At 58.2% G+C, this 12,748-nt stretch overlaps 1 protein-coding gene across 1 annotated transcript in view; it reads right to left on the reverse strand.

The window, feature by feature from the left end:
* LOC125928630 (uncharacterized) overlaps positions 1 to 12,748 on the reverse strand; it is a 145,845-nt gene that overhangs the window by 33,049 nt on the left and 100,048 nt on the right. Inside the window, exons 44-48 of the mRNA XM_049639363.1 lie at positions 9,576 to 9,783; positions 6,775 to 6,941; positions 5,454 to 5,566; positions 4,306 to 4,387; positions 1,191 to 1,328 (exon numbers count right to left, since the gene is read on the reverse strand). Coding sequence (XP_049495320.1) covers positions 1,191 to 1,328; positions 4,306 to 4,387; positions 5,454 to 5,566; positions 6,775 to 6,941; positions 9,576 to 9,783 — 708 coding nt within the window. The remainder of the gene's footprint in view (positions 1 to 1,190; positions 1,329 to 4,305; positions 4,388 to 5,453; positions 5,567 to 6,774; positions 6,942 to 9,575; positions 9,784 to 12,748) is intronic.

Below are 12,748 nucleotides of genomic sequence, written 5' to 3' on the forward strand. Positions count from 1 at the left end.
GGGGCATGAACAGTACACGGGGCTGCCAGAGACATCAGGAAGCGAGAAAGCCAAAGGCTCCCGGGGGATGGGCAGACAACGCAGTGGAGGGGTGGAACACGACACAAGACGCCGCATGGCCCCGTGTAAAGGACACCACCTCTCAGCTCCCCTTCCAAGCTGTGTGGCCCTGGGTCAGTCCCCTAACTTCTCTGAGCTTCAGTTTCCCCGTCTATGAGACGGGATGAGAGTCCCAAGGCCAACCTCTGCCAGCCCGGGGCTGACCTGCGGGCACTGCCACGTGGGAGCTGCTGTGGTTTGCAGCAAGGGTTCCTCAAACACTCAGTGAGCAGGCATCATGTTCCAGACCCAGTGCTGAGCATCAGGGGAGGAAGTTAATTGCCCCACCCTGATGCAAGACCCCCGTTACTCCCTGCCCTGCGGAGGACAGCCGCTTCCTCCCTGCTGTCTCTGCTGCCCCCTGTAGGTCCCTCCCCACGCAGCAGCCGGAAGTGTCTGAAATCATCGCTTGGACCACATCCTCAAAGGCTTCCAATTTCACAGAGAACTAAATCCAAACTCCTCCCTGAGGCTTGCCAGGAGCCTACACGATCGGACCCCTACGACCTCCTACCGCATCCATACTCCCCCACTCTGCTCCAGCCCGGTGGCCACTCCTCAAATATCCCAACTCATTCCTGCCCCCAGGACCTTTGTATGTGCTCTTCCCTCTGCCTGGAAGGCCTTTCCACCAGATTTTCAGACGGCCAACACTTGCTGGTCATCTGGGGCTAGCTCAAATGTCAGCTTCTTTGTGAGGGTTTCCTGGCCCCCTAAAGAGCTCCCCCGCTATCACCCCATTTTTCTTTTCTCTATAGTATGTATCACCATCTGGAGTATTTTCTTACTTATTAATGCAATTTTGGGGGGGTCAATCGCCCCACCGGATGGACACGGGATGAGAGGAAGGATCCACCAATCCTATTCCAGGCGATGTCCTCTGCTTCTAGGACCTGCCTGTCCTGGACCCTAGTAGGGGCTCAATAAATAACGTGCAAGGGAAGGAGACAGGGAGGAAGGGACAGACACAGAGACCAGCTGCCGATCCATTCTAGCGAGTCTCGCCTACTTCACAGCCCGTGACAATTCCTCTTTTCTCGAAGGGCCGCCCCAAGAGCCTCCCCAGCCAGCCCCGGCTGCCCTCCATGCACCTGGGGGAAGGTCTGTTCCAGCCTGATGATGTTGGTGACACTGGCCTTCGCGGTCACCACCCTGGTGCCCACGTGGAAATGATGCTCTTCTACCGCCACGAAAATCGCGCTCTCGGCCTCATGCTCGGAATACTGTAGCTGGGTCAGAGAAGCAGGGGAGAGATTTCCTCATTAGTTTCCTTTTTTTTTTTTTTTAATTTTTTTTAATATGTATTTTTGAGAGACAGACCATGAGTGGGAAAGGGGCAGGGAGAGAGGGAGACCCAGAAGCCAAAGCAGGCTCCAGGCTCCGAGCTGTCCGCACAGAGCCTAACGCAGGACTTGAACCCACCAACTGTGAGAACGTGACCTGAGCCAAAGTTGGACGCCAAACCACTGAGCCACCCAGGTGCCTGCCCCATTGGTTTCTGATGGAACGTTCAGGTGGATCCCGGCTCCAGGCTGTAGGGTTGGGCCCAAGACACCTGCAGCTTCCTGGGCTGGACGAAGTCTGAGGAGATGAGGGTCCTGAGCCCCGGCCGAGGCTACCAGGTGTGCCCATGACAACCACCTCTCCAAGCCCTTCGAGCTGTAACACGCACTTGAAGGCAGCTACTATCCCGGGGCCATCGGGCAAGAATTGTGGTTGCATTAGTGTTGTGGACAGCAGGGGGCAGTCTAGCGCAGGGAACTAGGCACAGGCAGGGACAGCAGATGCCCATTCTGGCTCCACGGCTGTCACATGGGGTAGATGACCCCTGGCTAGTTCCTTAACCACTCGAGTCTCTGCTTTCTAGCCGGAGATAATAACCGGGATGATGAGACTTTTTATTAATGTGCTGCAAAAAGCGTATGAAGTAATGTGCCATCTTCCAGACTGGCTACACCACAGAATCACTTAGGGCATTAGCCACAGATAGAGATTCTGGGTTCCTACCCGCCGCTTGTAAAAACAGAACCTCTGGGAACAGGGTGGAAAGACTGGTATTTTAAAATGTATTTTCTTTGAGAGAGACACAGAGAGAGAGCAAGAGAGAGAAAGCCTGCTTGCAAGCAGGGGTGGAGGGCAGACAGAGAGAGAGAATCCTAAGCAGGCTCCACATTCAGTGCAGAGCCCGATGTGGGGCCTGATGCCATGACCCCAGGATCATGACCTGAGCTGAAACGAAGAGTTGGATGCTCAAATGACTGAGCTACCCAGGTGCCCCCAAACTGGTATTTTTGAAGAGCTCTGCGGATTAGCAGTACCCTGTCAAAACATTCAACCCAGATCTCATCTTGAACAAAGAATCTGACAAATCCCGACGGAGGAGTTTTGCAAAATAACTGCCTGGAAACTTCACAACTGTCAGTGCAGGGCTTTTCCTGCTTAGGGGAAAGTGTATCAACCTCTGCAACTTACTTTGAAATGTGTCAAAAACTCAGCTGGATAGGGAGCTATCTGATAAAGCAACAGGAGTGAACCAGGAGTAAGGGAATCTAGGCACTGGGTATGTGGATGTTCACTACAAAATTGCTTTCATTTTCCAGTGTCTGAAAAGCTTAAAGGTAAAAATATTGGCGGGGGGAATAGGTACTGGGCAGGAGAAAAAATTCTAGATCAGGGGTCCACTTTGGGCCAAATTTGGCTCACCACTTGATTGTGTAAATAAAGTTTTATTGTAACACAGCCACACCCATTTATTTACATATTGTCCATGGCTGCTTTTTTGTTACAGTGACAGCACTGAGCATTGCAACAGAGACCATATTGGGTTTAAAGGCGAAAATATTTACTATCTGGCTCCTAAGGTCTGCAGACCTCTGTTCCAGATTAAGAAATCAAAAAGAACAACTAAGCACCCCTGGTGATCCTGCAGAAGGTCCTAGATTTAAAAGAAACTAAAAACAAACAAATTTTTTAAAAACCCAGCTTGAAACATTACTGGAGTAACTAGGAAATTTTATTACAGACTACATATTAAATCATAATATTACTACATCATGTTAAATTTCCTGAGTTTTGTACTTACACTGTGTTATACAAGAAAATAGACTTTTAATAGGAAACACTCACTGAAGTATTTAGAAGTAAAGAGGTATGATGTGTCCAGAAACATGTCTGTATCATCTCTTAATTGCACAGAAGAAAATGTATGCGTGTGTGTGAATATACAAATATATATAACACGTAAGTATAAACAGAAAGTTTTGGCAGGATATTAACAACTGGGGAATGTTCACTGTCCCACAGTAACTTTTCTATAGATTGGAAAGTATACAAAACAAAGACTGGGGTCGGGGGAACAAGAGGTTCCCTGATGGATCGTACAGCTGCAACGAAGCTTGGGGAGCACTGACATCATGTGAGCGCACCAGGACGGGGCCTGGCACACGGTAGGGGCTCTGCAAACAGAGGCGGCTGAGCCTCGGGCAGGGAGGGCACTTAACAAAACTGGGTGGCTGGCAGGATGGCGAAGTGACCAGTCAGCAAATGTAACAACCGGTCACTCATTCCATCAGTCAACATCTTTCCCGGAGCACCTACTGTGTGCTGGGCCCTGGGCCGGGTATGCCCTCCAGAAGCTTCTGATTTGGGAAAGAGTTGCAGACAGGGAAACAGGTAATGGTAACAGTAACGGAGGGAGGGGGGCACGCCAGCCTGGGCCTGCTGTCTACCCCCAGGACCCCCAAATGCCACACGCAGGCCAGATGCGTGACCAGGGGCTGTCCTGGGGGTCCTGGGTGAAAAGGGGATTTACGGACAAGGGCGGGAAGAGACACAGAGAACCTGGGCCGTGGGAACAAGACAGGGCACCCGGGTGGCACTGCTGCCTCAGCTCTAAGGCCTGGGCCACTCGACCCAGCTGCCGGGAGCCTGCCAGGCCGGTGAGGTGGTGCCGGTGTCAGGCCTCCGGCAGGCGGGCCTCCCCCGCTCCCCAGGGTCTCGTGGGCTCAGTGGGGGGCTGCAGGCCCGGCCCAGGAATGTGAGCCTGGGGGTGTCTGGGAAAGCTGGAGCCAGGGGTTTCTGAGGGCAGCCCACAGGGGCCTGCCGTGGGCCTGCGGACACATGTGGACAGGTTACGGTCCCCGGCAGGGCCCCTCCCACCTCGGCAGGGCATCTGGAAGCAGTCAGGGCTCAGGGGCGGCTGGGCACAGTTACCTTGGCTGAGGCTGTGCGGGGACAGCAGCCCAGAAGGCCAGGGAGGCGGTGCCGGCCGGAGAGCTGCAGCTCTTTGCTGGAAGGAAGGACAGAGTGTGCCTGAGGCTGGGCACGAGGGCGCCCATGGCTGGTCAGGGCAGGCCAACCTCCCCGGCAGAGGGCAGGAGATCCAGGAACCTGGCCGGGGGCCGGTGGGGGGGCGTTCGCACGCCCCAGGCCCAAGGGCCGCGTAGTGCCGGGTCAGGTGACACGCGTTTCCATCCCCGCCCGGCCTGTGTCGGGTGCTGGCCGGGGAAAGTTCCTCAATTACCCTCTGTGAGCCTCAGTTTCCCCCTCAGCATAACGAGCTATAGCGGTGCCGGGCTGAGTGTCTTCAGCGGGCCCATCAATAGGCCCTCTTGGGTTTGGCCAGTGGAAGCCTCAGCAGGGTCTAGATGGCAGCATTTCAAACGTGGGCTCGCTCCTGGCAGCCGAGTGCACACGGCACGCTTTCCCCTGGCCCCTCCAGGCCAAGGTGCTCATGGCGGCCCAGTGCTGTGAGCTCCAGGCTGCTGCCCCTTCCTGGTGGCTCGGCCACACCGTGGTGTCACTCGTGGCTGTGGGCTGACGTGTGCATGTAGCAGCATCTCTGGCCACTGCCCACTAGAAGCCAGTAGCTCCCCAGCTACAACAACCAGAAATTTCCCCAGACGTGGCCCCATGACCCTGGGCGGGCACAGTCACCATTCGGCGACCTGGTACGGGGGCTGGAGCCTGGTGGCCCCCCGACTTCATACATGCGTGAGGCCACCGGGCACCAGGCCAGCCACCCGGCAGGTCCCCAGACTGAAGAGCTCTAACAATGACTAATTTGAATTTGAGGCCTAGGATGCATTTAGTTTGTGGGACCAGGAACTCCTCATCTGTGTCCTGCCCCCCAAAGGCCAAGGCTATTTTATGAGCTGTGTGGCCTTGGGCAGGTTGCTATGCTTCTCTGAGCCTTTCTTTCCACATCTGTGCAGTGGGGCTGTGGGGAGGGTTCAAGGAGGTGCTGGGGGTTAGAGGTCAGCACGCGGTAGGGGCCCAGCTGATCTCTCCCCCTCACCCATCCCTCTCTGCTCGGTGGGGGAGGGGGGCGGGCAGAGTGGCAGGGAGCCCCTCACCTGAGCACCTGGCTCTGGCCACGCACGTCAAGGACCAGGCTGGCTTGAGAATCACAGGTCAGCTGCAGGGAAGAGTGCATCTGTCCCTCTGCCCAGAGCTTCTGGAACACGAGCTGAGGAAGCAACAGGCTGTGAGGTATGGGGGGGTATGGGGGGCCCGAGGACCCTCCCAAGCCAGGCCCCACTCTGCAGCCCACAGTGCACCCCACCAGGCCTGCATCCCCGGATGCCAGCAGAAAATGAGCCCCACCACGTCTCCCCACCACGGGGCCCGAGACCAAGAAAAGGGGGTTTAGATGAAGTCAGAGGGAGCAGGAACCAGGTTCCCTCAGTTGGGGGGGTCCAGTGACAAAGACCCCCTGCATGAGGGGTGACAGGGCCTCTGGGAACAGCCTCTCCTCGGGGCAGAGTGGAGTGGGGGCGGGGACGTGCTGCTAATCGAAAACAAGACGCTTCTGGAATGTGCCAGTGACTCGCCAGGCAGCCAGAGGGCCCAGCCGGGAAAGGCAACTCTGTGCCAAGGGGCAGTGGCAGGAGCCTGACCCCATTCACGGGGCCACAGCAGGTTCTTCTTCCCAGACGTGGGAGGGCAGCATGGCAAGGGGCCCAGCTGCCAGCCAGAGCCCCTTTGGCTGCCCGCTTGCCACATGACCTTGGGCAGGTGGCATACCCCCTCACGTGTGACCTGGAGACAGTGATGACGGCGACTCACCATCACAGTGGCAGCCAAAGCTTCTAAACCACCTGCTCCACCAGGTGTAAGTGATGCGAACTCTCCCCGTGCTCCCCAACCCCGTGCTATCAGCACAAGTATCACCCCCATTTCATGAGACTGAGGGCACAGAGAGGCTAAGGAACCTGCCCCGGGCCACACAGCCCGCAGGCATCAGAGCTGGGATCTGACTCCCAGAGCCGAGATTCCTAAGGACTCTGCCGCCTGCCTCTCACGGGGTGTTAGGAGGAGGAAAGGAGTCACGGCACAGAAAACCCCGGCGCTGAACACCCCGGTGCTCCACAGACCAAAGCTGGGCTTTCACTTGAACGCAAGACCGGAAGGGGCAAAAAAGCACGCAGGGCGGGGAGCTGGAACTCGGGCCGCAGGAGGCCCGTCCACACGCCCCAGGGCTGCAAGCACAAAGACGGCTGAGCAGACACGGGTTCCAGCGGTCAGTGTCACCAACAGCCTTCACCGACTGGAAAGTGCCAGAGAGATACAGAGAGAGAGAGCACGGTCGGTCGTGCACACAGCGGGCCTGGCGCAGGCTGGGAACCGGATGGAGTGGGTAGACCTGGGGGGAGGACCGGCCCAGCCACGTCTCACCTGGCTGGCGAAGGGCAGGCCCAGCCCCCGGAGAGCGGGTACCGCGTGGCTGGCATTCACCATCAGCTCCAGAGTGCCGTCCATCGGCCAGGCCACCAACGCTGCCACGTCCACGCTGACCCCACCATCCCCTCCGTGGAGGGCCACGCTGGCCTCGGTCTGGGTCTCTAAGGGCAGAGAAGGGCACAGGCTGCTAAGGGCTCAGTTTGCCTCCTTTCTCAGGGGGCATGAACCCCAGGCAAGGCTTCTTGCTTTGAGCCACCGGGACGTCAAGAGGCGGCCCCCACCTGCCCCCGGGGATCTCGGCCTGGCTTCTCCTCCTCCTGGGCTGGCTGCCAAACTGACACTTCGCACTGTCCCCGCCAACCCTTCATGCTCCCCGCCTAGGGAGGGTCAGCCCCTCGAGGGCAGGGCCTTTACTTTTTCCCGGGCCCATCCCCAGCACTTAGCACCCCTGGACACACCCCAGGGGTCCAGGGCTTGCCAAGGGAACAGAAGAATACTTCCCTCCAGGTTTATCAAACATCCAATCACTATCAAATGATTCCAACCTGCAGCCTGCCTGGCCCAGACTGGAGGGGCCCCGCTCTTTCCACCCATCCAGGAACCTCTCATGGTGCCCAGCTGGACCATGCCTCATCTTAGCAAGCAGGGGGAAAAAAAACCCTCTGGACAAGGAGAATCCAGAAGCTTTCTTCTTCTCGTTTTTGGACTTAGACTCCTCCTGCTCCATCAGAAAATACTTACCCAGGGTAAGTGCATGAGGCCTAGTCTACATCAGAGGCCAGCTTCCTGGGCCATGCACCCCACAGCCCCAGCCTGTGACCCCTGGCCCAGGCCATCGCCAGCCTTGTGGGCCCATCAGCGCAGGTGGCGCTTTTGGCAGATGTGGACAAGGTGGCCCTAAGCCTCGGTTTCCTCGTCAATTAAGTGGGCACAGCCTGCCCACCTTGAGTGACGATGCCAAGATTCGTGGAGGTAACACACCTGAAAACACCCGGGGGGCACACAGACCTCAGGAAGCGTTCCTGTCCTCACCTGATGCGGTGTTTAACCACATGCACCTGCTGTGTAGGGGGCCCGAAGAGGAGGGGACACACATCTGAAGGGGCCCCCATCTCCACGCCCGGGCATGTTTCAGACCCTCGGGGACACCAAGAATGTTAATACCAGGCAGAAAATACCCCCTAAGGGGTTGGGACAGTTAAACATGGACAGCAGTGCACAGGTGAGAAGTTTCCGCGGCTACAGGCGGCCATACCAGGTTTCTCAAGGGCCAGGAACCGGTCATCCTGGAACAACTGTCCAGTCATTTACCCGCCACGACCCCAGTAAACCCTTCCTCAGAGCAGTCTGTGAGGTCAGTCCCTCTCTGTCTGTTCCAGGTTCCCACTCAGCCCATAGCGGGCTGAGAGCCAAGGACAGAAAAGAAGATGGCCCAAATGACAGGGGAGCCACCAAGGGTCCCGTTCTCTGCAATCTACATAGTGGTCAGACAGTGGCTCTGGAGTCACACTGCCCGGATTCAAGTCCTGATCTCAATGTTCAACAGCTGTGTGGCCTGGGACACGTGACTCAACCTGAGTTTCCATCCTTCTCTGCAGAATGGGGGCAGTGACTAATCCCTACCTCATATGTTCATGACTTCATTCAACAGATGTTTAATTGAACACCCACTCCACTCCACTCTGCAGAACAGGTAAAAATCATCCCTGGGTCCTTGTGGAGTACACATCCTAGCGTGGGTGGGCAGAAGACAGGCAATGAGAAATGAAGGTGTTTAGTAAGTATGTTATATGGTATGTTAGAGCTACCAAGCCAGGAAAAGGATGGAATGAGCTAGAGAGAGGTGGGGGTACAAATAAACAGGGTGGGTGGGAAAGGACTCATGGAGGAGATGACTTATGAAAAATATCTGAAGGAGGTGAGGGACTGAGTCAAGCACATATGCAGGGGAAGAGCCTTCGAGGCAGAGGAACAGCCTGTGCAAAGGTCCTGAGGCAGGAGCAAGCCCGACGCGTCTGAAGAATAGCGAGGAGTAAAGTAAGTAGGGGCCAGAAGTCGTGGTCAGTGAGATGAGTGTGCGGATCCTGAGGGCTCAGAGGCCCCACTGTGGGCTTTAACTTTCCCTGGTGTGACTGGATGGCTGAGCAGACCCGGCGAGCTCCTGTGTGTAGACAGTTTGCCTGGTGTGTATGCAGTAAGCCTCGATCAACACTGGCTCTTATTACCGTTACCTTCCCTTCCCCCTCCATTAGAAGTTAAACCGTTTCCCCCTAAAAATTAAGTTGAAGTCGCAGCCACTAGTGCCAATGAGCGTGACCTTATTTGGAAACAAGGTCTCTGCAGAGGTCATCGTGCTGACATGAGGTCGTGCTGGAGTAGGGGGGAGCCCGAATCCAGCATCTGGTGTCCCCAAGAAAAGAGGCACAGACAGATGGGAGGGATGTGGCCACAAGCCGGGGAACGGCTGGGTGGAGAGGCAAGGAAGGACTGTCCCCAGAGAGCCTTGGGCAGGAGGGTGGCCCCGCTGACACCTGAGCTCTGACCTCTGACCTCCAGGACCGTCAGTGAACAAGCATCTGTGGTTTCGGGCCATGCAGTTTGTGGTGCTTTGCCTTGGCAGGTCTGGGAAAGGAGCGCATGCTCGCAGGGAATCCGGCAAGGATGTCCCGGTTGGTTCTGGAGCTCAGGACCACTCTGGGCCCGAGGGGGTCTCAGCGCACCCGAGACTGGCGGGCAGGCTCCGGGCCGGGGGAAGCCGGCTCTTGGGTCTCGGGGCAGGGCCCTGGGCGCCTTACCGAGCGTCTGCAGCCTGGCGCTAAGGCGGGCCTTGCGCGGGAGTCCGGCCCGCAGCAGGGTCACGCTGTTGTGTTCGCTCCAGCCAGCGAGTTCCAGGTGCCCAGCACGGCGACAGCAGCTCACGGAGTAGCTCAGTGAGGTGGACCCCGCCAAGATGCGTCCGGAATGCTCGAAGCTGGAGCCGCGGCCAGGAACCTCCACAGCGGCCTGGAATGACATGGAGGAGAGGCTGCCTCACCCTGTGCTGGGAAGGCAGCCCGGCCCAGCTCCCCCTGGATCCGGGAAACCCACAGCGCCGGGCTGGGAGGAACAGAGGCCCCCCTGCAGGAGCAGGTTTAAGGAGGAGCAGGGTTGCAGGTGCTGTTTTGCCGGGTGGGGCTTGCTGGCTGAAGAGTATCTATTAAGAGGAGGGGCTCTTAGAACTGCGATGGCTCAGGTAGGCCACATGGGCACAGAGCTCCCGCCCTGCCTAAAACCTTCCAAAGGTACATGTGCTTTGTAAACTTTTTACTGTGGTAAAATACACGTAATACTTACCATTTGAAGTCTACTTTTTAAACGCTTATTTATTTGAGAGAGAGCATGAGTAGGGAAGGGGCAGAGAGAGAGATTGACAGAGACAGAGAAAATCCCAAGCAGGTTCTGCACCGTCAGCATGGAGCCTGACGTGGGACTCGATCTCACGAACCGCGAGATCATGACCTGAGCCGAAATCAAAGAGTCAGAGGCTTAACTGGCTGAGCCACCCGGGCGCCCCGATCCCTTGTGATCTCTTGAGCAAGAGAAGCGCCTTGTGTTCTAACAAGGTGACCTCTGGGGGGCTCCTGGAGAGGGCCGGCCACCAGGAAGACTGAGCCTTGGTTAGAAGCTGGAACCTTCAGCCCCGGCCCCCCATCCTTGAGGAGGGGTGGAGGAGCTGGGGATTGAGTTAATGACCCAACATGCCTACGTGATGAAGCCTCCATGAAAACCCAAATGTGGGGCTCGGCGTGGGGGGGAACACATCCACGTGCAGGGAAAGCGAGCCAGCAAATTGTGCAGGGAAAGCGAGCCAGCAAATTGTGCAGGGAAACCCCACCCATCTGGCTACACACGTTCTGTGCACCAGAGGGAAAACAAGAGCACGTTCTGGGCAGAGGGTGAGGGTGGGGGGGTGACGTCGACCAGGGCGGGTCTACGTGGGGAGGGTGGGGGAGGTGATGTTGACCAGGGCGGTCTATGCAGGGAGGGGGGGGGGTGACGTCAACCCGCGTGGGTCTACGCCCGGCGGGGGTGGGGGGGTTGACATCGATCAGGGCAGGTCTACGCGGGGAGGGAAAGGGGGGTGACGTGGACCCGCGTGGTCTACGCGGGGAGATGACGTCGACCAGGGCGGGTCTACGCAGCCAGGGTGGGGGTGACATCGACCAGGGCAGGTCTGTGCAGGGAAGACTGGAGAAGGGACATGTGCACAAAGACCTGGGGAAGCCAGAGGCGGGCAGGGGGCACGGAAGGCAAGGAGGACCTGCCAGTTTGAGTACAGGGCGTGGACAGCGTGGCCCGAAGAAAGTCCGCGAGGGCAGCCATAGCGGGTGAGCCCAGAGAGGGGACTGGCCAGATCCTGGCACGAAGCTTTCTGGCGCCGGGCTGGTGTCTGACTTAGAAGGGCTCTAGGTGGAGACCACGGGGGCCACGGTAGGAGCAGGGAGCCCAGCTAGGTGGCTAGAACCCAGGTGTGACCTGAGGGGGCCTGGAGCAGGTGACAAAGCTGGAGGTGGGGAGAAGGGGTCGGGCTCTGGGTATACTGGGGGGGATACGCCGGCAGTTCCCGCGAGAGGTGCGTCTGGTGTGTGAGTGGCACGGGATGAAGGATGACACCAAGGGTCTGACCGCCGCCGGTCAAGGGACAAGGGGCCGCTGGCCAAGAGGGGCAAACGGGAGGGGCGGGCGGTGCCCGCCCGGCCGCCAAGTGAAGCTACACACGCAGGTGAATCCAGAGGAGGGAGAGAGACTCAGAGACAGCACTGACGTGAGACACCGGGCCAGCCCCCCCGGGCAGTGCGAGCGGACACGGGTAACAAGGGGGTCAAGGACAAGCGCATGTCCCAGGGAGGCTTTGGAAAACGAGAATGGGTAACGGTCCCGGGGCTGCGGCTGGGCTAGGGAAGAGGGGGCTATCCCCACTTCCCAGATGAGAAGACCGAGACTCGGAGGGAAGTCTGAGTCTATTCCACACCCCTGCCCTCCACCACACGTCCAAGGACATTTGCTGAATGAAGGAGGGCACACGGCTGTGGGTTTCCACGAGCACCGAGGCTTACCCGCAGGCCCAGCGTGTCCTCAACCCGCAGCGTCTGCAGCATGGGGACGTTGTGCTGGAGGGTGTACTCCAGGGAGATGCGCTCTGGCTGCCGAGTGAACGTCAGCTCCTCGGACACCTGTCGGCATGGACGGCTGTGAGCTGGGCCACCGCGCCGGGCTGTCCCCACCCCCCCCTTCCAGCCGCCAGCTCTCGGAGGCCCCGCCAGCAGAGCCCCACACCTGTCTGCCGTCCACTCCGACCTTCAGGGTGCCTCTGTAGCGGGGCCCCTGCCTCTCGGTGGCCAGCTGCAGCAGGACGTGGGCTGGGAGCCCCGAGGGGCGGGGCTGGGGCAGGTCGTGCGTGAGCGAAACCTCCACCTCCCGATGGTTCTGCAGCAGAGCAAGGGAAAGAGACTCGCCGCCTGGGAGGTGGCCAGACTCTCTCACGGGGGGGGGGGGGGGGGGGGGGAACAAACCACTCCAACGTTACACCAAGCCTCTTCTGTCCCCCTCCCTGGTGGCCGGGGCACCATAGAAAAAGTTGGGGGGATTTACACCAAAAGCAGTCTGTACATCTGGGATGCCTGACATAAAGTAAGTGGCAAGGAAAAAAAAAACCCCGGGGCGAGGGGTGGACCCGGGAGAGGAACCTGAGAGAGAAAGGGCTTCCGTGAGGCACAGGGAAGGACCCGCAGGATGTTGGGGAAGGACACGCCTTGCAAGCTGGGATGCAGCAGAAAGAAAAAACATCAGGGCCCCGAAGGAAAACTCCCGAGACATCCAGAATGGTGCTCACTGGAGGACCAACGAGGGAGCTGCTCACATGGGTGAGCGCACACAACGTGCCCGGGCTGAGGACAGCACGGACTTTTAAGTTAAGGAGCGGTTAGCG

Source organism: Panthera uncia, chromosome E3 (assembly GCF_023721935.1).
Source record: "Panthera uncia isolate 11264 chromosome E3, Puncia_PCG_1.0, whole genome shotgun sequence".
In the NCBI taxonomy this organism is placed as follows: Eukaryota; Metazoa; Chordata; class Mammalia; order Carnivora; family Felidae; genus Panthera; species Panthera uncia.